Source organism: Fukomys damarensis, unplaced genomic scaffold (assembly GCF_012274545.1).
Source record: "Fukomys damarensis isolate Sample0158 unplaced genomic scaffold, DMR_v1.0_HiC HiC_scaffold_9, whole genome shotgun sequence".
NCBI classification, from domain to species: domain Eukaryota; kingdom Metazoa; phylum Chordata; class Mammalia; order Rodentia; family Bathyergidae; genus Fukomys; species Fukomys damarensis.
The window spans coordinates 37,127,115-37,151,904 of NW_022900921.1; the positions used below are offsets into that span (position 1 = coordinate 37,127,115).

Genomic DNA, 24,790 nt, shown 5'->3' on the forward strand with positions numbered 1-24,790 from the left:
AAAAAAAAAAAAAAAAAAAAAGATAGATTTTAATCTTTTTAATGACTACGTACTTCATCTCTGCAAAAGTCATACAATTACCATAAAAATGAAAGATTAAAAATGTAGATATGACCGCATAATGTGGCAGGTGCCTGTAATCCCAGCTACTAAGAGAAGCAGAAGCAGAAAGATCACAACTTCAAGCCTAGCCTGTACAACAGAGCAGGAACCTGTCTCAAAGAAAAGGGGTAAAAAAAAGAAAAAGAAATGTAAAAATGACATATTCATTTAAATTTTTTCAAATAAATGAACTAAGAAATTTTACAGATTTATCACTTTTATTAAACTTTCCCTGTATATTAGGTGATTGCTAAACGTAAAAAGATAAAATTTTACCTGGAATACACTACAGTCTAATGGTATCCATGCCTTTTATAAGTTGGTTCCTATCCAACAAAACAAATATTTAAGCAATTAGAATAACCTTAAGGAGCTATGCTACGTAAATAACATGGGTGGATTTTTAAAAGTAATATCTCACTGTGGTTAAGACCAAGCCTTGGCCCTCAAGCAGATGTGTTCAAATTGCAGACATGCTGTAAAACAGATTATGTGATCTAAATCAAGTTATTTAATGTCTCTGTGCCTCAGTTTCTTCATCTGTTATCTAAGATAACAATACTTATTACCTCATGTGATTTGGAGAAATATTAAACAAGTAAATACATGCAAAGCACTTGGAATTGGGACCAGTCCATTTAAAAGCATTCAATGCATTAGCTACTTTTTTTAGAACTAGTTCATGTATTTGAGTCTCACCTAAAAATCATGTCAGCAGTTTCATTGAAGGACATGAAAACCACAAAAAACTTGAGATGAAAAACCTCAGAAGTCAGAGTTTCTGATAGGGGAAAGGTAATAAGGGAAAAGAAAAAAATATGACAAAATGAAAAAATGGAAATAAAGTGTTTGTAAATGGAGAGGGGAGGAGGGGGTGAAGGGAAGGCACATTCAAGGGGGAAAAAATGAGAACCAAGACCTGTCATGTAAAGGTACAAGATCCCAATAATGAATGTAATTGTACTGTATGCCTAAAATGTACCAATAAACTCAATAAAGGAAAAAAAAAAAGAAGTCAGAGTTTCACTATTACTCTTCACTAAGCCCATGATTTATATGTACCCAACAACAGAGTTGATAAAAACTTCTGGGAATTCAAGGATAATGCCATCAAAAATACATTTGGGGGCTGGGGATTTAGCTCAGTGATACCACGCCTGCCTTGTAAGACTAAGGTCCTGAGTTCGATCCCCGGTACCCACCCAAAAAAATTACATTTGGAGTGAAATTGTTTTGCATACCTTTGTCATTATCATATAACCCCAGTATAACAAAAACAAGTGCAGTTAACAAAAAAATGATAACATCCTTATATCCCTAGAGCCTGCACATTTTTATATTCATAGAGCATGGATTATGGTTCATAGTCATAAGCAAAATATGGACAAAAATCTACTATGTATTTATCCATAAAGAAACAATAAACTCATCCAAATATTTCAGCCAATGTTCTTTTATTACAATGCAACAAAATAAAAAATAAAAGTAAGCAGATATTATATCCCTTGGGAATTAAGAATAACTGAAAATCCACAAAATTACAAATTATTTCAATGCCATAGATAGAAGAGTTAAAACCAAAACAACAGGACACAATGAAAGTTAAACTAAGAGGGAATACTGCAGTCTTCTCTCCCTTTACTATGAAAGAAGGAAGTCAGCAATTACAATAAAGGAATCTGATACTTGTCTTGGTCAGCTCAGGCTATCTTCAAAATATCAAACTAGGGTGATGGTTGAAACAACATTTATTTTTCTCACAGTGCTAGAGGCTAGAAAGTCTGATATCAAGATGGCAGCATGGTCAGAGTCTTGATGTGGACTTTCTGGTATGCAAATGGAAGTCATCTTGCTTTGTCCTCACATTGCAAAGAGAAAATGAGAGAGCAAAGGAGTGGAAGATAGATTAGATTATTAGACCAGACAGACAGACACAGCATGTCTCTTCTTGTAAAGGCAGTAATCCCACAGCCTCTACCCCATGACTTATCTCCTACCAAAGGTTCCATTCCAAAGACTATTGCATTGAGAGTTAAATTCCATATGAATGTGGAAGAACACAATTTGGTCCACAGCAATACTCTTAAGTGTGCTGGGAAGAATAGATATTCTATGCAGACAAATTAAAGTAGGCCCCAAACTCTCCCGCCATGTACTTGAATCAACTAAGAATGAATGAAAGGCTTAAAGGCAAGATCCAAAACTAAGAAATGAAAACATGGAGGGAATGCTTCACAACACTAATCTGAGCAAAAATTTTTTAAATAAAACCTCAAAACCACAGACAACTGAAACAAAAATAGATTAAAGGGATCAAAACAAACTAAAAAGCTTCTGTATATCAAAGGAAATGATCAATGGGGTGAGGAAACAATTTTTTTAAAAACAGAGTTGGAGGAAATATCTGCAAACTATGCATCCAGGACAAAAGGATTAAAATTCAAAATATATAAGGTACTCAAACAGCTCAAAAGCAAAAGAAAAAAATCCAATTTAAGAATAGGGAAAAGACCCCAACAGACACCTTTCAAGAGAAGACATACAAACATCAACAAGAACATGAAAAATGCTCAAGATCACTAATTAAAGGAAATGTAGATCAAAACCAGAATCAGATATAACCTTACCCCAATTATAAGACTATTCTTGTAAAGATGGAAATGTAAACAAATAAAGCCTTCATGGAGAATAGTACAGCAGCTCTGCAAAAAAAGTAAAAACAGAACTAACAGATGGTCCAGCAATTACACTACTAGGTATATATTCAAAGGAAAGGAAATCAGTATGTTAGCGATATTTGTACCCCCATGTTTACTGAAACACTATTCATAACAGCCAAGGTGTGAAAGCAAACTAAGTGCCCATCAATGGATGAATGGGTAAAGAAAATGTGGTCTATGTACATAATAGCATACTACTCAGCCATAAAAAAGAATAAAATTCTATAATTTGTGGCAACATGGATGAACTTGGAGAAAATCACGTTAAGTCAGGTAAAGAAAAACAAAATGCCACATGATCACACTCATATGTGGAATCTTAAACAGGCTGACCTCATAATGGAGAGTAGAATAGCGGTTACTAGAGGACAGAGGAAGAGAGCATGGAGGAAAAAGGGAAAAACAGGTCAATGTGCAAAGTTAGTCAGGCAGAAGGTCAGGTTCTGATATTTAACTGCACAGTAGGGTGACTAAAGTCAACAATATTGAAGAATATATTTCAAAACATTTACAAGAGAGAATATGAATTTTCCCACCACAAAAAGTGGTTCATTTGCAGTGATGGGTACTTGATCACAACATAATGAACACATGTATGAAAACATCATGTGTACCCCTTAACTATGTACAATTAAACTTTTAAAAAGAGCAAGATAATTAAAGTAAAAATAAAGTATAAAGGCCATTATAAACAATCTAGAGCTTATACTTGTTAGTGCTCATAAAACAGAAACCTGTTTTGAATATTTATAGAAAACGTGTGCATATATAAAAGATTAGAAATAAAAAACACCTTTAGGAGAATAAAATAGGAATGTATGTTAATACATGACAACCAATTTGCTAACTTGGAAAGGAAAAAAATTCCCTAGAGAAATAAAACCTATTTTAAAATGAAACCAAATATAAGAAAGCTTGAATAATTTCCATAGGCGAGTCTAAAAGGATTTAAAAGCTACGATTTTTAAAGTGACCAGTCCCAGGGCTGGGGATTTAGCTCAGTGGTTCCGCCGCCTGCCTCAAAAGCACAGGACCCGAGTTCGATCCCCAGTACCAAAAAAAAAAAAAAAGAAAAGAAAAGAAAAAAAAAAAAAAAGAAAAGAAAAGAAAAAGAAAACTAAAGTGACCAGACCCAGATGGTTTTATCAGTGAGTTCCATCTAATTTTTTTTAAGAGGAGGAAAATGTATTGAGAAAAAGACAGCTTCTGTCTAAGAGACACAGAAGAAGAATCTGAAAATGGGTTGCCCCGAGTTCCATCTAATTTTTTTGTTTGTTTTGTTTTTTGGGGTCTTTTTTGAGACAGGATCTTGCTCAGTAGTTATCCATCTGATTTTTAAGGAGCAATTAATTCCAATATTATTTAAATTATTCCAGTCCATAGGGAAAAAATTAAAATGTTTCCAATTTATTTTGGATGTTCACATTAATATCCTAAATTGATAATAAAAATATAAAAAACATATACTGTATTTTAAGTCAATGCCATTAAATAAAATATAATCCTCAGCAAAATATCTCAAAATATTTTGATAATTTTCTCAGCAGAGTTCATTCAGAGGCACAGAGTGATTCAGTATTAGGAAATATAATTACAACTAATAACTTGAAAATTCATATCACTATAATAATACAACATTTTTTTAAACTTTAGTTGCCACTAATGAGAACTAGGTAATTCAGTAACTAAAGTATTTAAATATGATAATAGTCCTTAACAAAAAAACATTAATGCATGTAGAATAAATAATCCTGAGATTTCTCTGATTAAGTCTCTGAGGCGCACCCCTCCATCCTTTTTGGTGTTTTTTTTTTTTAAATAAGAGTCTCTCTATGTAGTTCAGCCTGGTGTTGAACTCACAATTAGTGCAGACTGGCATCAAACTCATAGTGATCCACCTGTCTCAGTCTCCCAAGTGCTGAGATACAGGCATGCGCCAACATGCCCAGCTCATGTAGCTGAAAAACTCAACACAGCAAAATGTTTACCTGACAGTCAAGTATGCCTGTAGTAGTTGGAAAAGAATAACAAATTTAAAATTTTATACATATATAATAGAAACATATATATTGTATATGTTTACAAATAAAAATACCACTAACCACATATATTAAAATTTATGGATATCACTTCACAGAAAACATAATTATATATTTGTATTGACTCTCTATTAAAATAGTAGTTTACCTGTTTGGGAAGTCGGAACAAGGAATTTTTATAGAAAATATCCTTAGCTTGGCTCCATGTACCATCAATGATGATGATTGTAGAAGGATAGACAGGAGAATCTAATATAAATTCTTCCAAATTAGCGGCTTCAGCACCAGGATACAATATTAATGTACCAGACTTCCGGCAGACAGCTGAAAGTTCAATATCTCTTTAAAAAAAATTTTAACATACTTCATTAGCTTGTGGGGAAAATATAAGTTTTTTAATTAATTTTATTGATACATTTAATGTATACAACATAATGACATTCACTGTCAGAAATTTGTACCTTTACATAATCAATCTTGGTTCTTATTTTTTCCCCATTCCCCTGCCCTCCCTTTAACCCTTCAATCCCTATCTACAAAGACTTTGTTGCCATTATTTTTCATTTTCTCATACTAATTCCAAAATAAAAGTTTCATTATATTTATTGAATTCCTAATAAAAGTTCCCCTCTAATTATCTTACTAATTGTTAATAAAATATGAATTAAAAGTCTCAAAATTTCATTCACTCTGATTCATTAGCTGCAATTCTTCCACCCTCTAAGCTTCCCAAAATTCACTACTGTTCTCTATCAAGGCTTTCCACTCCAACTACCAGTGGCATAATTTTAACTCTCCCAGAGAAAGATTTATATAGAAAAGAACTATTTTTTTCCTGTTAAGTTTATTGGTACATTTAAAGCAAACAATACAGTTACATTTATCATTCGGATCTTGTACCTTTATATGATATGTCTTGGTTCTTATTTTTTCCTCATACCCCTGGCCCTCCCTTCACCCCCTTTACCTTTCCCTATTTACAAAGACTTTGTTCCCATTTTCTCCTTTTTTCACATTTTTTTCTTTTCCCTTCTTTCCATTCCCCTCCTCTTCCCATTTCCCCCTTAGCCATTTTCTTCCTATTTCACACTATCAATTACACCATTTGAATCTTACTTACACTTTTAGTTTTTCACATGAGAAAATATTCCGTATTTACTCGTGTGTTCTATTTATTTCACTTAAGAGTAGAGCCTCAATGTGCATCCATTTAGCTATAAATTACACTAAAAGTTAATTTACCTTTCTTCGCTGAAGCGACGACCAATCTTTACTTTACACTTGTCCTGGGGGAGGCATGCCTCTAACAAAGGAACAGTTCGCAACACTTTGTTTTCCTATAGTGAAAAAATTAATTAAAACAGATTTTAACTTAGATAAACACCCTTAAAACTTTTATGATGGGATTGCAGGTGTGTGTCAGAGGTAGAACACTCACTTAGCATGCACAAGCCCCTAGGTTCTATCCAAAGCACTGCAAATTTTCCTCTTGCCAAAAGAATTCTAGGTGGTTAACTACTATATAAACCATAGGTGGGTTAAGACCATTTTCCAGTATTTCTCATAACGTTCTTCCCTCCTTATTATCACTATTAGAATTCGATATAGACTTACTTTCCAAATTTTCATCAATGTAATAAATGTACATGTCAAATTACATAGTGCCAAAATGCCACAGGTGTACCCAGATAAACTCTCCAGTACTACTTCCAAGATGCAACTGCTTTAACTCTTTTGACTATTTCTCCTAAAAGTTATCCCTATTTCCACATACCTATTCTTCCTATTTCTTCATTTGTCATTAGATATCTGTAAACTATCAATATCATCATCACAATAGCTAACATGAATGTACACAACTCTAAGTGCAATACAAAGACATAAATACAGAGATTCATTTACTTTTCATAATAAACCAGAAAAGAAGTATATCTTTATTGGGCCGATTTTACTAATGAGGAAACTAATAAATACAGAAGTTAATTAACTAGTCCAGCGTTACAGAGTTTACAAAGCTATTAAGCATCTGAATTCAGGCATTCTGGCTCCGGCCCTCACCTAAACCGCTACATTTTATAACTGCAGCTTCTCACAACAAGTGATGATTTAACTTTCTTTTACCCCTCTTTATCCTCACCTCATATTTTAACCACTTACCAATCCAATTATTTAAAAATAGGATGACTCAAAATTGCATTTTTCATCAGTTTTTATAAGGTAACAGGAAATATAAAAACAACAATTTTGACAGGCGTGGTGGTACACGCCTATAATCCAAGCCCTCGGGAGGCTGATGCAGGAGGATCACTGTCAGTTTGAGACCAACCTGGACTATATAGTGAGTTCCAGGTCAGTATCAACTACATATTGAGACCCTGTGTCAACGCCCCCCCAAAAAAAAACAATTTTATCAAATTTATTCAACAAGAATCAACTAGTTAAAATGATGCCTGCCCAAGCAACACCCGACTTAGTCAATATGTAAATAAGCACACTGCCCAGTGACACTTGGAGTGAACTGTTGAGTAAAGTTAAGCTAAACCAATAAATGATGTTGACATCTATAAACCTAAATATAATTATTCACAAGGGCTAAGGAATTTAACATTTGTTTTGTAAAGCTTTTTTTATGATTGATCTAACTTGTTTTTAAATTTTTTTTCTTTAAAAAGCAGCCTTTAATTTTCTGAAAATATATTTTCATGACTTTGGAGGAAAATATATGTATGTCATTTGTATTCATATTTATGTATATGTGTGTACATATACCACTTAATTCAAAATGAATTTTAAATCTTTTTTAACTTGTGGATTTTATCCTTAAATCATTTTCTATATTCATACACCTACATTTTGAAATCCTCTATTATATCACCTCACTCATCTGCTCCACCAAGTCTTTCCCAACACGCCCTCTAGAGCCTTGCAAAATGGTTTTTCATCACTTTTTTATGGCGGAGGCATCAAATTGGCATTCCTTTTATCCAAGTTAAGCACGGGCAGCCCAGTATTACTGAATTAGATGAGGACTGTAGTTCCTTTTCAATAGGAAAAACATAGATATACTTATACATGTATAAAATACATTTGTAGCACACACTATATTGGATGGGCTTTTCTAGACTGCAAATTAATCATGGTAAAAAAAATTTTTGGAGATTTGAAAAGATTAAAATTGTCACAAATCAATGAAAACATCCACATTTCAAAAGTTATCTTATGCCTGGAACAACATAAAAATGAAAAGGCACCATATTATATATATTGTAAAATGCAAACAGTATTTTCCATTAAAAATCTTATACAAGGCCAGGATTTAGCTCACTGGTGCCACCATCTGCCTTATAAGTGCAAGGTCCTAAATTCAATGCCCATTACTTAAAAAAAAAAAAGTCATACAAAACTCCTGTGGCCATCAAGCTATCATTTTATATAAATCTGAGCTATAGGATGTTATAAGCTTAGATGCAATTAATATAATGCTTGTGACCAAGTTGTTAGAATCCTAACAAAGGCATGGTGTTATTAAGACTTTCAATTTCTGGTACTAAAAAAAATTTCAAAAGATTGGGTATAAGGTATCCTGAGTTCCTAAATACAGGGCTTTAACTACAGTTTACATTAAATCCATTTATACTACACGTTGACTAGCTTTGTATTAAATGTAATTTAGTTTACTATGACTTCTCTCCCCTCTCATTACTATAGTTTATCAAGATTTGCAAACACACGTACACAATGGCATATATATAATTCTAGCCAGAACAGCAAAGTATTAATTAAATAAAAATTATTTAAATACAACATAAGATACATATATCTATTTTGTTCCTCTAAAAGAAATCCAAAATTTACATATTCACTTTATAAGACTAAAATGCTAGTTACTTTTAACAAGAAAAGACATCCACAAATAAGCTATGACCAAACTTTTTTTTTTTTTTTTTTTTTTTTTTGATACCAGGGATCAAACTTGGGCCCTTGCGCTTGCGAGGCAGGCAGCAGAACCACTGAGCTAAATCCCTGGCCCCATCCAAACTTTTAGAAAGCAGTGATTTTCTTATCTCTGTACTCAAAACTTTGCATCTTCGTTTGAAATTTCTGGAGTTCTAAATTTCTATATTACTCAGTAACGGTTTATGAAATATCAACCATCTCCAAAGAGTTTGACTCTATATTGTATCATATATCAAATTTTTCTTGAAGAGTAAATATTATCTTTTTCAAAAATGCTAAAAAGCTGGAAAGCATGATATCTTTATCTGTGTGTCTTTTCCTGTGCCTTCACATTTTATTTGAAATTGTATAGGTCACATAATCTTACCTCTGCTGGATGCTGAATAATATACAAGTGGGTGGAGATGTGCAAAGGGTGCACTGGAAGAAACGGACACAAACACACCTTCTGAGGCCGGCTAAAGAGTAAAATAAAGAAAAAAGAAATGTAAATTTTTAATACAATGATAATAATATCCCAACACTTGAACATAATTCATGTTATATAAAAGGTATGCTAAAGTTTCATTTTTTTCAAAATACTAAGAATGACTTTAATCAGTTAGGTTAATATATGAAAATAAGGGAAGAGATTGAAGCACATTACTTAAGGTAAAAACCCATAAATTCATATAAGATAACTTAAAACTTTTTATCTTAGTTATCATCAGTGGAAGACTACACACACACAGTCCTTTTATTCTTGAGTAACATTTTTCCTAACTTTCACTCCAAATCAAGAACAGATCTCATTTCAAAATGAAACCTGGAGGGGGCCAAGGATTTAGCTCAGTGGTTTCATTGCCTGCCTTGCAAGTTCAACTCTAATACCAAAATAAAAAAGAAAGAAACTTGGAGGGCTGGGGATTTAGCTCAATGGTGCTGCACCTGCCTTGCAAGCTCAAGATCCTGAGTTCAAGCGCTGGTACCAGGAAAAAAAAAAAAAAAAAAAAAAAAACTGGAAAATCTCTTATCATCTGAAATTGGAGGGAACAAAAAGATTAAATGTTAGAAAATAAGTACCGAGACTTCTCTTGGTCTTCACTCAGGCTTGAGTGTTCTTTCCTTTCTCAATCCTCACTCCCCAACTCAAGCATGTTAGTGTTGTGATGCTTGGACCACCACAAGTGGCACCCAAACAGGGACCTGAGTATCAAGGGATCCAGTGAAGGACACTGCTGGATAAAGAATAAAAGGAGATCTCGACAAAAAGAAAAAAAGAGGACCTTTAAAAGGAAGGCAAAAGAGGAGCGGAACATGATGGAGCATGATGGCTGCTGGAGAGATTGGTTCATCATGTGGATCATCCTGACAAATCTACATCCAGTATCATGGGACAGTAACCTCCACAATCATTACCTTTATGTGAAGAAGAAACAAAAATAAGCAGTACTACTATTTTACGGAAGAGGTGTTATATTACTATACCTCAAGAACATTTAATGACACATCTTGAAAGTTTTTGGACTAATCACTTGGACTTAAGCTTATCTGCAGGACTTTGGTGGACAAATTCAGGTTTTCCTCAAACCAACATTTGGAAACTTGCTGCTGTATTGGGAGAAATATGTTTATGGAAAAAAAAAGAAATATGTTTATGGTCAGATGTCAAAGTTACTAGCCTTAGTTTCAATGTTTTTAACATAGGGACCTTTAATATGTGAAATACCATAAATACTGTGTTATCTCAAGTCAAAGAACAAAAGAAAAAGATAATGTCTTGTGTTAATGCTCCTTATGTTATTGGTAAGAAATATAGAGATTGCTTATGAAACTGATAATGAATATAACAACAGCTGTTTTAATTGTAAATTGACCAATTGTATATTCTCAAAAATGATGACTTCCTTTCATTCTGTGATGGTTTTGAGACAACCTCTCTTTGTTATGATACCTGTTCAATTTAATGAAACCTGGTATGTAGATCAAGGATTATGAATGTTTATGGTAATTGAGAAAGCATTAAGTAGACAAAAAAAGAGTGATGGGATTAGTTATCGTGGGGATTGTAGCCCTTATTACTGTAATAGCCACAGCCACAACTGCTACAGTTGCTTTGGCACAAGAAATTCAGGATGCTTAATATGTTAATGTTTTAGCTAAAAATGTGACTCATACTGTAACTATTCAAGTAGATTTTGATCAAAGATTAGAATAAAAGATAAATGTATTATATGATGAAGTTACTCTTATGGTATAAGAAATACAGGTGCTGAAAGTTTGTTCTCGATTGATGTGTCACTCTGGTTATCAATGGATTTGTGTAACCAATAAGCTATATAATGATTCCATCTATGACTGGAGTAAAATACAAAGGCATTTAAAAGGTATTTGGTATAATCAAAATACCTCCCTAGATTTAATAGTTACATCAAGATATTTTGGATCTACAGAATGCCCCTTCCTTAAAGTTTGATGTGGCACAAGGTGCTCATTGTTTTATCAATCAGTTAAAAGAGGTCTTACCCTCCATGGCATAAGTTACCCAATTGTTAGGTCCTGTTATTGCAATTGGGATAAGAGTATGTCTAGGATGTGTTATATTATCCATATTAGTGTGCATGGTGAGTTCATCTTTGATGAACATGGCAGGAAAGATTCATGGTTTACAATTGCACATTAAGCCTCTCATACCTACAGTCTAACCCCTGCAGAGGCTGGTAGTCAAAGATGGGTAAGAGAAGTGTACAGAAATATCCAACCTAAGACAGCATGAGTATCAAAATTCTCATGGCTTGATGACAAGGGATTTCTCTGGACATTTCTCACCTAAGACAGGCACAGTCTTTCTGCTGAGCTGGGAAAGTCCCTGCTCTAAATATAATAAAAAGGGGGATATGTGGGGGCCCAGTCATAGCCCACTCGAGTTTGACATTTGGAAAATAACTTCTTCCTGTACCATTACAGCATCGACACAATCTATGTAACATTTGTTACTTTTCAAGGACACTGTTACACTTGCTTTGTTCTTTGACCCTGGGATAACAGGAACTCCTTAGCCGAAAATCTTATGTTATCTGTAAGAGTCAGGAAATCCGGTCTTTACATAAAGATAAAAACAATTGCTTGGTGCTTCCTGTTGTTGTGTGCCCTTAAAAGCTTCTTGCTGATGTGAGCCTTTAAAAGGAGCTGTTTCTGTGCAATAAATCAGACTTCTCTTGGTCTCCACTCAAAAGAGAAAAAAAAAAGAAAAAAGAAAAAAAGTACCAACTAGAAAAGAATTCTAATCAAATTTAGCTACCAATCAAGTGAGACAGCTTAACAGTTATGAGAAGAAACACAAATAGAGGTCACCAGATTATAAACAGAATTATAGCCATAGACTATCACTTTTTCCATTTATTTTTTCCTTTGCTACTATTTACTTTGTGGCTTTTGTTTTATTGTTGTTTGAGTAACTTCCATACACAGAAAAAAATTCAGAGAGAATAAAGGAATATACCACCCATCTCAGACCTTCAACATGAGGGGTTCTTTTCCTAGGGACAACCAAGGTCCAGTTCCTTGTGTATTTATTTAATTTATTTAATTAATACTTTGCTATTCTGGCTAGAATTATATGGAAAGTTGTATCCCAAAGATAGTGTGTGAATAAAAACAGATTTTGTACCATTAAATCCTACACTGGTAAGCAAGTTTATAAAAGGAAGTTCATTAGGTAGCAAGATCTCAAATGTTACAGGACTGAATTTTTCACAGCTGATCACCATTACAGGCAGATGTGACATGTCATTGTAGGACTATACCGGTGAATGTTATGGTACAAGGAATTCCCAATTAACATACTACTACAAAACTGACCACTGCCGATTCTTTCCCCAATTTACTTACATGGAATTATAGCTTAAAATAAGACATGTTGATATCAAGTTCAATCCCAATACAAAAAAAAAAAAAAAAGAAATGTTGATGTCATGTTTTGTTAATAAAGTACAATGTGTGAGTAAACTGGTTCAAATACCTAATATTACTATCATTCATTCTGTAAGAAACCATCAAGCCTATGTTCCTACTGAAGTATCTAGATCAGCCCTGTCTAATCCTCTGCCCATGTGCTCCAGGCAGCCCTGCACAGCTAGTAATGCAAGACCACAAGATTATATATACTTTTAATATTATTATGTGATTTTTAGTGATATTTTTCATGTTGCAACTGTGCAGTGCTCAAGCTCAGTCTGGGTAGGCAACAGCAGAATACTGTGTAGGGGAGGGGAAAGCACAGTACTAACTCTGCCTCCTGGGCCCACCATACACAGCTGTATCAAAACCTTCATAAATCATTCATTATCTGCACTTGTGCAACCCAGGGAGTCAAATACAGCAATCATCTCTAACAGCATTTCAGGCTACCTGCATGTGTGTGGTGTTTACTGTTATTCAGCATGTACTGCTTCTTTGTCTTTTGACTAGGATCAAGTGAAACAGATGTGTAAATTTTATTATTTAATTCTTAAACCTAGGCTTCTGTTATTTTATAAAATAATTTAACAAGTTAAAACATAAAAAGGAAGTTTGGTTTCATACACTAACTGTATTTTATATTTTATATGCGATCCAAGACAATTTCTCACCATTCAACACAGCCCAGGCAAGTCAAAAGTTTGGACACCATGATCTAGACAGAGAACATCCTGGGCAGAGGCAGAACATGACCCCACCTCCTCTTTCCTTCACTGAATCAGGGGTGAAAGACTAACTCAAGCAAGGGAAACCAGCACATCCAATTCCCAGTGACCTTTGAGATGATTCAGTACAACTGTTATGCCCTACCCTGGATTTCCTCTCAGGAATCCAACTGGATTTATAGGGTCAGAGAGTCTTTCTGTGGTCACAAGTGTAAAAACACACACACACACACACACACACACACAAATACAAATGCAGACCATGCCAAATGGAACTGAGTAATTGACAAAGAGGACTACTGTAAGAAAGGATTCCTAATTCAGTAGAAGGGTGAGTAGGATGAAACTCAATTCAAAATCTTAAAAACTTTGGACTCTGATTTTTTTATACTGTCTCAAAACGATAAATTAAAATGATCCAAAAATAAATACACAATGCAAAAGAAGAATCAAGTAAAAACTGCTGTTTTTCCAAAATAACACCAGACAATCTAAAGTTATATCTTAATCATATTCCAATGTATGGGGTGGAGTTCAACTTTAATTTTGTTTAAATAATTCTACTAAAAGTTTGGCTGAAAAAAAGCCGAGTCCACACACGCTAGCTTTAGTCTTTTACAGATCACAGTCCTAACACAATAGTATCCTGTGCCGTCACAGTAACATTTTCCCTGAAAAGTTGATTCTAACCTTTAGTTGATAAAACACCTATTACATTGATTTTATGATTTATTAGTTATGCAGTACTTGTTATCAAATTGAGTTCAACTTCAATTTATTTGGGGGATTTTCAGAATTATATAAAACGTCTATATCAGTGAAGTACACCACTGGTATCATAAAATAAACTTATACAAACTGCCCTTTTTGGGCTGGGGATTTAGCTCAATGGTTCAGCGCCTGCCTTGCAAGCACAAAGACCCGAGTTTGATCCCCAGTACCAAAAAAAGACAACAACAAAAAACAAACTGCCCTTTCTAAACTCTCAACAAAAATAAATAATTTGCCCTTTAATGGACTCAATAAAAATGTCAAATGAAACTAATTTTTAAACAATAAACTGAACTGAAACATTGTGGCCTTTTAAAAATGCAGCTCTCTAAATCTAAAACTCTACAATTTTCCCCAGAAATCAAGTTGTCTGCACACCTAGAAACCATTAAGAACATTATCGACAGTGCTCAAAAATCTACTAAAAGTTGGTTATCTGGAACTGGTTAGCTTAACTCACAACACCCAAGTCAATTAACCCATAAATCTGTACAATGCTTAAAACACTTTAAGCACAAACTCTGATTAGGACCAGTGTGCTCATGGTCCAGGATAATCATCTGCCAAGGCTGACTTCACTTTTCTTTTATAGTGAATGAATACATACAGACATACACATATCCTTTATGTCTCTATTCGTACCTCTATACTGTCATATGTGCCACTCTTCCAGACAGTGAACCCCTCTAAGTATAAGCTTTTCTTTATACTTTACTTGTTACCCTCTAGCACTCTTTCTCAAACTTTAGCTTGAATCACCTAGAGGGCTCCTTAAACTAGACTTCTGAGTTTAGAGCTACTCATTCTGTATGCCTGAGAATCTGAATTTCCACCAAGTTCCCAGGTGGTGCTGATTCTACAGATGGCTGGAGAGTAAGTACATGGAGGATGAGTGACCACAGCCTGAGATGCAAGTCCCTGAAGGAATGCACCTCAGTGGTTTGTTGCTTTTTCTTCAAGCATTTTGAATTCATTTACATCTAAATCCTGCCCATTTACTTATTCCTGCATATGAAAATTGGCAAATCCTAATGAACTTTTGTTTTGTTTTGTTTTGTTTTTTGAGACAGGAGCTTGTTACTTCAGGCCTGCCTTGAACTCACTATGTGGCCCAGGCTGGCCTCAAAGTCACAGCAATACTCCTGCCTCTGCCTCCCCAGTGCTGGAATTACAGGTGTGAGCACCACACCCAGGTAGCTTGACGAACTTTTGTGAGTAGTAATCAGAATAATACACAACAAAGCTGTGGAAAAAAGCAGTCAAACTATTTTCCTCCACATGAAAATATGACCTCAAATTAAGGAGCTTGAGACAACACTGTATGTGATTAAATCACCCTGACTGGTGGACTGTATATAAACTGGTGAACTATAAAACTATAAAGACCTGATGTGGATGCCATACTTGGAGCGTCTTTCAATTAGAATCCTAGCTACCTATTATAGAGTTTTTACAGATGTTGGCTCATGTAAACATGAAGCTATTACCATAGGTAGGCTCCCACCGCTGCCCAGTGTGGAATATAACACCTTTCACCTGAACTCTACTGTTACCATGTCAGGCTGCTACAAGTATTCCGGCAGAAAAGAAATTAAAAAAAAAAAAAAAGAAATGTTGATGTCATGTTTTGTTAATAAAGTACAATGTGTGAGTAAACTGGTTCAAATACCTAATATTACTATCATTCATTCTGTAAGAAACCATCAAGCCTATGTTCCTACTGAAGTATCTAGATCAGCCCTGTCTAATCCTCTGCCCATGTGCTCCAGGCAGCCCTGCACAGCTAGTAATGCAAGACCACAAGATTATATATACTTTTAATATTATTATGTGATTTTTAGTGATATTTTTCATGTTGCAACTGTGCAGTGCTCAAGCTCAGTCTGGGTAGGCAACAGCAGAATACTGTGTAGGGGAGGGGAAAGCACAGTACTAACTCTGCCTCCTGGGCCCACCATACACAGCTGTATCAAAACCTTCATAAATCATTCATTATCTGCACTTGTGCAACCCAGGGAGTCAAATACAGCAATCATCTCTAACAGCATTTCAGGCTACCTGCATGTGTGTGGTGTTTACTGTTATTCAGCATGTACTGCTTCTTTGTCTTTTGACTAGGATCAAGTGAAACAGATGTGTAAATTTTATTATTTAATTCTTAAACCTAGGCTTCTGTTATTTTATAAAATAATTTAACAAGTTAAAACATAAAAAGGAAGTTTGGTTTCATACACTAACTGTATTTTATATTTTATATGCGATCCAAGACAATTTCTCACCATTCAACACAGCCCAGGCAAGTCAAAAGTTTGGACACCATGATCTAGACAGAGAACATCCTGGGCAGAGGCAGAACATGACCCCACCTCCTCTTTCCTTCACTGAATCAGGGGTGAAAGACTAACTCAAGCAAGGGAAACCAGCACATCCAATTCCCAGTGACCTTTGAGATGATTCAGTACAACTGTTATGCCCTACCCTGGATTTCCTCTCAGGAATCCAACTGGATTTATAGGGTCAGAGAGTCTTTCTGTGGTCACAAGTGTAAAAACACACACACACACACACACACACACACAAATACAAATGCAGACCATGCCAAATGGAACTGAGTAATTGACAAAGAGGACTACTGTAAGAAAGGATTCCTAATTCAGTAGAAGGGTGAGTAGGATGAAACTCAATTCAAAATCTTAAAAACTTTGGACTCTGATTTTTTTATACTGTCTCAAAACGATAAATTAAAATGATCCAAAAATAAATACACAATGCAAAAGAAGAATCAAGTAAAAACTGCTGTTTTTCCAAAATAACACCAGACAATCTAAAGTTATATCTTAATCATATTCCAATGTATGGGGTGGAGTTCAACTTTAATTTTGTTTAAATAATTCTACTAAAAGTTTGGCTGAAAAAAAGCCGAGTCCACACACGCTAGCTTTAGTCTTTTACAGATCACAGTCCTAACACAATAGTATCCTGTGCCGTCACAGTAACATTTTCCCTGAAAAGTTGATTCTAACCTTTAGTTGATAAAACACCTATTACATTGATTTTATGATTTATTAGTTATGCAGTACTTGTTATCAAATTGAGTTCAACTTCAATTTATTTGGGGGATTTTCAGAATTATATAAAACGTCTATATCAGTGAAGTACACCACTGGTATCATAAAATAAACTTATACAAACTGCCCTTTTTGGGCTGGGGATTTAGCTCAATGGTTCAGCGCCTGCCTTGCAAGCACAAAGACCCGAGTTTGATCCCCAGTACCAAAAAAAGACAACAACAAAAAACAAACTGCCCTTTCTAAACTCTCAACAAAAATAAATAATTTGCCCTTTAATGGACTCAATAAAAATGTCAAATGAAACTAATTTTTAAACAATAAACTGAACTGAAACATTGTGGCCTTTTAAAAATGCAGCTCTCTAAATCTAAAACTCTACAATTTTCCCCAGAAATCAAGTTGTCTGCACACCTAGAAACCATTAAGAACATTATCGACAGTGCTCAAAAATCTACTAAAAGTTGGTTATCTGGAACTGGTTAGCTTAACTCACAACACCCAAGTCAATTAACCCATAAATCTGTACAATGCTTAAAACACTTTAAGCACAAACTCTGATTAGGACCAGTGTGCTCATGGTCCAGGATAATCATCTGCCAAGGCTGACTTCACTTTTCTTTTATAGTGAATGAATACATACAGACATACACATATCCTTTATGTCTCTATTCGTACCTCTATACTGTCATATGTGCCACTCTTCCAGACAGTGAACCCCTCTAAGTATAAGCTTTTCTTTATACTTTACTTGTTACCCTCTAGCACTCTTTCTCAAACTTTAGCTTGAATCACCTAGAGGGCTCCTTAAACTAGACTTCTGAGTTTAGAGCTACTCATTCTGTATGCCTGAGAATCTGAATTTCCACCAAGTTCCCAGGTGGTGCTGATTCTACAGATGGCTGGAGAGTAAGTACATGGAGGATGAGTGACCACAGCCTGAGATGCAAGTCCCTGAAGGAATGCACCTCAGTGGTTTGTTGCTTTTTCTTCAAGCATTTTGAATTCATTTACATCTAAATCCTGCCCATTTACTTATTCCTGCATATGAAAATTGGCAAATCCTAATGAACTTTTGTTTTGTTTTGTTTTGTTTTTTGAGACAGGAGCTTGTTACTTCAGGCCTGCCTTGAACTCACTATGTGGCCCAGGCTGGCCTCAAAGTCACAGCAATACTCCTGCCTCTGCCTCCCCAGTGCTGGAATTACAGGTGTGAGCACCACACCCAGGTAGCTTGACGAACTTTTGTGAGTAGTAATCAGAATAATACACAACAAAGCTGTGGAAAAAAGCAGTCAAACTATTTTCCTCCACATGAAAATATGACCTCAAATTAAGGAGCTTGAGACAACACTGTATGTGATTAAATCACCCTGACTGGTGGACTGTATATAAACTGGTGAACTATAAAACTATAAAGACCTGATGTGGATGCCATACTTGGAGCGTCTTTCAATTAGAATCCTAGCTACCTATTATAGAGTTTTTACAGATGTTGGCTCATGTAAACATGAAGCTATTACCATAGGTAGGCTCCCACCGCTGCCCAGTGTGGAATATAACACCTTTCACCTGAACTCTACTGTTACCATGTCAGGCTGCTACAAGTATTCCGGCAGAAAAGAAATACCTAAGGCTGCTCTAATGCAAGCTAGTCTCACTCACAGCCTCAGGTGTCAAATGTACCTCTATGTATAGATACTGGTGTTCAGTCTGGCATCATATCCCAGACAGTTGCAGGGCTTGTTTTCAAACTCTGTCCAGGTCTTTGTCCCAATAGTCTTTCTAAAATAATCTTCCTGGGCCAGGGATTTAGCTCAGTGGCACTACAGTGCAAGTGCAAGATTCTGAGTCCTACCCCTGGTACTAAAAAAAAAAAAAAAAAAATGCACCTCTTCTCCCACTATCACTCTCAATCCCTCGATTTTTCTTCAAAGAATCTTATCACCGTTTAACATTATATTATGAGAGTGGATTTCCTTTCCTATCATGTAAGCTACAGGAAAAAGGACTTGTCCTACCTTTCCACTGCTATATTCCTAGCACTAGCAAAGTAAGTGGTCAAAAATATTATTGAATACATGGACTATCTGTACATTCCCTCTTACCTCCACCTTGAAATGTTTTTCTTCTCCTACACAATTTTCTATCTCATCCCTTTATTTTCTATTTATATGTGAAATTTTTTATCTCTCCTTCATGTCTTATATAGTACTGAAGCAATTAGTTTGCATTACAAATGAAATTCAGTGTTAGGTCTTCATTTGTTATACTTTGTGATCACTTTAACAAATGACCACACTTAAGAAGCAGAAATATTTACTGAAAAAATGCTAAAGAAAATAGCATCTTAACACTTTGTTTAAACGCTAACTGTAATTTAAGATAACATTAATTGCTTTGGCTAATATTTTGATACCCTGACAAACAACATTACCTATTTATTTTAAAGCATGTCTCCTTTATTAATCAAATTCTAATTACAGTTACTTTAAACTAATAATACTATAGTTGGTCGTTAAAACACTTCACAATTTCAACTGACCAACTTCACATTTAGTGAATTAGTTAAGGGAGAATTTGTATTTGTTATCTTAATCCTTCTCTACTTTCTTAATCTACAATGCTCCGCATGCACTATAACGATAACTGTTAAAACATTTTTTAAAAACTCCTTATATCCAGACTTAACTCTTGAAGGTTTAAATATTTCAAATGGATAGCAGACTGAATAATTTATTAATTCAACAAATCTTATTGTAATATTCACCGCACATCTATGTTAAGACTTAGGACAACAAAACAATTCCTGCTCTTACGGAGTTTTGCTCACTGTGCAGTAAAGAACTATATAAAAGCTCTTTGCTTCATATGTAATTGACAGAAAAAAAAATAACACAGAACTACACATCAAAAATGATTATTTGTAAATAATGAATATTTGTTTTAAAATAAAAATTAGGATTGGCCGGGATTTAGCTCAGGTCAGTGACCTGCCTTGCAAGCGCAAGGACCCGAGTTCAATCCCCAGTACCAAAAAAAAAAAAAAAAAAAAAAAAATTAGGATACTTCTACAATTTATAAAATCTGTAGAATAAAAATAATCTAAAGAAATATAACCTAGTCAACTGAGTAGAGGTTTAGGGAAGAAATATTAAAACTTGTCATTGATGATGTCATGGTTCAACTTGCTCCTTCATAAAAATGATGACAGTATGACAGCATGGAAGACCCAGGGAGCAGTGGGAAACCTATTGCACACATGCTGCAGAGGGCTGTTTGTATCACTGAAAGATCTAAAAAGTTCATTCTCACCATTACCTAGGGAACAACCACTGACTCAGGCAAACCTTAAAAGTAATCATTAATGACTATTATTTTTAGCTAATTTATAACAGAATAACCAAAGTAGGCACTGAGACTTTTTTCAACATTTATAATGTGCTATAAATGTATTACGCTTTATGAGCATTGTTCCACTAATTTGAATTTATCATCTTTAAAAAATCTATACAACTCAACTAATGTAAATTATATTCTCAAAATATAAATGGAAGCTTCAGATAATTTCCCTAAGAGAATTTTATGAAATAAGCATTTTCTTCTTTTATCATTAAAGATGAGAATAAATGTAGGTTTCCTGTCAGACTAAGATTGACTTGCTTCCTCAGGAAACGCTGCAATTCAAGGGTAATTAGGTAATCCAGATAATCTAATTAGGTAATTAGGTAATCTAGGCATGCTATCTCTGACAGTCAGTGAGCTAATAAAGTTATATCTGACATGTGAGTAGATGTTAGGACCTACAAAAAACATCTTTCAAAAGCTTAATTAAATTTCTTACCTAATACTCACTGAAAGCTCTTTTTTCCTCATAGTACTGATTTTAATCAAGATAACCTCATATTAGAAAAATTTAAAGATCAATGATCACATTTAAAATAATTACTATTTTAAAGGGTTCCTTTTACTGACTAAACAAACACAAATACAGAACCTAGAAAAAATAGTGCAGCTCAAATTTTCCAGTACTTACCAAAATTTCTATGGTCCCCATAGAGTAAAAGGGCAAAAAAACAAGTTTCATAGCTTTTCATTGGATTAAATGAACACCTACATGGTGCTACACTTAAAAATGGCAACTTTTTAATTTAGAATAGTTTAGAAACCTAAACACCATAGTGCCCTCTGCCATCTTTTAAAAAAGGAACTAAAATGATCTGTGGGATAAACATTAGTTTTTAAATTTCTGAACTATACATTCAACATAGCCAATGAAAGGAAAAGCCTCTTCACAAACCATCAACATAATATGATAAGGCGAAGGTAAAATCTTCCATGTCTGACTGTATTAAGTGCAAATAACAATGACATTCTTATACCTCCCCAGATTGTTTTTCTTACAAGACACTTTTTTTTTTTTTTTTAACTCGGGGCCTCATACTTGCCCAGCAGGTGATGTGCTGCTGAGCTACATCCCCAGGGCCTAGACCACCCTTTGATTTTATTCACTCCAGCTCCAGGAGTGAAGGATAAACTTGGGGGTTAAAAAAAATTACTGTTGTAGAAGAGGTAACTCTATAAGAAAATATATATCTTTGCATGCAAGTTTCTGTTTTTCATGCTTATCTTTTTAACATCAATATTTTTGCTTATGAATAGGACACATCATATACTGGCACATAATAATGTATGTAATTACAGATAAACTAAATATACCCATTAGAAAAACATTCCAATTTGTTTTTGAGATGGCTCACTACATTGCCCAGGCTCACTGTCTCAAACTTACAGGCTCAAATGATCCTATCTCGTCCTCCCAAGTGGCTGGGACCACAGGCGCGTGCTGCCACATTCATACTAACTTTTTAATCAACCTTGATATGTGACCAAAATAATTTCTACTATACTAGAAAAGTTTTTTCTTACTATTCAAACTGGACTGGGGGTATAGCTAAATTGCAGAGAGCTTGTCTAGCATGCACAAACTCTGAGTCTGACCCCCATCACCACCAAAAACAGCAAACAGCTATCTTAGCAAACTGAGTTAGCCACTCTTCTTCTGTAAACTCTTGTTTTATACTTTCATAATTTGTGTTTAATACTACTAAGACATTTTCTCTCATTCTTAGTTCACCATAAATTCTAAAGGAAAATAATTTCTTAGTCATTTTGCATGAGTTCAGCTGTGTATTGGGTATTAGATATATAATAAAGAATGTTTCAATGAATAAAGAATATTTACATGGCTTTTTTTTTTTCCTGGTATGGGGGATCGAACTCAGGTCTTTGTGCTTCTGAGACAGGCGGCAGAACCACTGAGCTGTATCCCAGCCCTTGACTTATTATTTTGATTTTTTTGTTTTACTATTTTTTCAGGGCTGAGAATCAAACTCAACACCTCACACACGGTAGACAACTAATCTACCAGTAATCTACAAATGCAGCCCCTATGTGACTCATCAACTTAGCTTCTATGTCCATGTGAGGCAGAATTCTATGTTCTTTACCCACTGATCAACTAGAAGTGAAAGCATGAACATCCATCTTTACAAGCAAGACAAAGGTTGGAGATATTTTACAAAGAATAGCACAGAATGATGGGACCATGTTACAAAACACCTCATTTTGATTCTCTTCTTCTCTTATCTAAAAACTGTCTATGTGTCTATATTTTAAAATACAGATTGTGTACAGCTGACTTATAAGGGAATATTCATCCTAATTTTATATAACTGTCCACTTCCTTAGGAGCACAAAGATAACAGAAAAATTTCCTTGAACTAATTCTAAGATTTAAGGTATTGTTACTTTACTGCATAAGGAAATATAATACTGCCAAGTACAAGCCAGTAATTTTGATGGTCTCTCCCCTAAAAATGGTTTTCATCAATGCAACATTCATATATAGCTGATAAGTGAATATTACTGAAAGCCTGAGAATGACAACATCTCCATCATGAGGCAACTTATTTTTGGTGACCTGCAGTATTAAGACACAAATTAATGTGGCCATAACTTCTGAATCTAGAAACAGTGAAAAAGTTGAATAATAAAAAATAGACTAATTTCATAAATAATAATGATAATTCATAGAGGGGGGAAATGGAGTAAAAGAGAAAGGAGGAAAAGATAAAGAGAGGAAAGTAAGAGGAGGAACTTAACATTTATTGTACACTTATGTTAAGGATTCTATGCTGAACACTTTATCTTCATTTAAATCTCACAAAATCTGTCAATTATTGCCCCGTTTTAACAGCTGTAGAAATTAAGGCTCAGAGAAGTTGAGTAACTTTCCTAAGAGAAACAGAGCTGGAGCTACAGTACAGTTCTAATTCCAAAATGTATGCCAAAATTCCATGTAAGTATGTAATGTTCAATGAAAGGTATTAATGTATAATTCTGTCGAGCTGTCTTAGGCCCCCAAAAGGCCTACCACTAACCTTACAGTCTGAAAGTGGATCTAGAAGAAAAAAGGTAAAAGCCCAAAAATGTATCAAATTCTCCAGTACAGAATGGCTAACAGTAATGAACAATATCTGGTTAGATACAAGAAGAAACATAGGAGGCCAACCCAGAGAAAGTGGATAGCACAGTGGAGAAAACAGTCTAGAATTAAAAGACAAAACAAGGGCCAGGGATTTAACTCATTGGCACCATGCCTGCCTCACAAGTGCAAAGTCCTGAGTTTGATCCCGGTACAAAAAATAAAATAAAAAAGAGAGAACAATTCAAACTTGGAAGACAGCCAGAAGGACAAGACATGGTTTCATCCAAAACAAGGCAACAGACTAGGATTTCATACAGTTGATGAGGAAGAAGCCAAGATATACAGGCTAACAGAAAAAAAGAAAAAAGAAAACAAAACAAAACCATCCTAGGAATCCGGCCCATTCGAAGGTGGGGCATGACTGTAGAGGGTATTTCTCTCCCTGGTGTTCTTTCCCTGTATTGTTTCCCAGCTGCAAGAAGGGAGCAGCTTTGGTCCACCATGCCTCACACTTTTCCCATGTGACGTGCCTGTCTTGGAGCCAGCTATCCATGGATTTAAACCTCTGAAAGTGTGTGCCAAATTAAACCTCTCCTCCTAGGGGCAAGCACTGGGTACTGCATAACAGCAATAGGAAGACTAACAAATACAAGGAATATAAGAAACATATGCAAAGTAAAACATTTGCATGGATATGACTGAAGAATGAGATTAATTCCAAATCATACTTTACACAGGGCCAGTGTGAAAAATGGCCCCATTTGGAATGAAAGTTACATTGTCTACTTCCTCCCCCAAGAACAGCCATTAGTGACATATGTCTGACAAACTTCTAAGACTTGGCCATTTCCAGGAGGCTGAGGGCGCTAAGTGGTACCAGGTCCAACATTCAGAGTCCTTCTTTTCATTCTGGTCATTCCTTCCAGACTTTTAGATATCCATAACCATTACTTTCACCTTTTTTTTTTTTTTTTTTTTT

At 34.9% G+C, this 24,790-nt stretch overlaps 1 protein-coding gene across 1 annotated transcript in view; it reads right to left on the bottom strand.

The window, feature by feature from the left end:
* Positions 1 to 24,790, bottom strand: part of Dtwd2 (DTW domain containing 2) — a 145,412-nt gene that overhangs the window by 52,949 nt on the left and 67,673 nt on the right. Inside the window, exons 6-8 of the mRNA XM_010633903.2 lie at positions 9,186 to 9,276; positions 6,104 to 6,198; positions 5,010 to 5,202 (exon numbers count right to left, since the gene is read on the bottom strand). Coding sequence (XP_010632205.1) covers positions 5,010 to 5,202; positions 6,104 to 6,198; positions 9,186 to 9,276 — 379 coding nt within the window. The remainder of the gene's footprint in view (positions 1 to 5,009; positions 5,203 to 6,103; positions 6,199 to 9,185; positions 9,277 to 24,790) is intronic.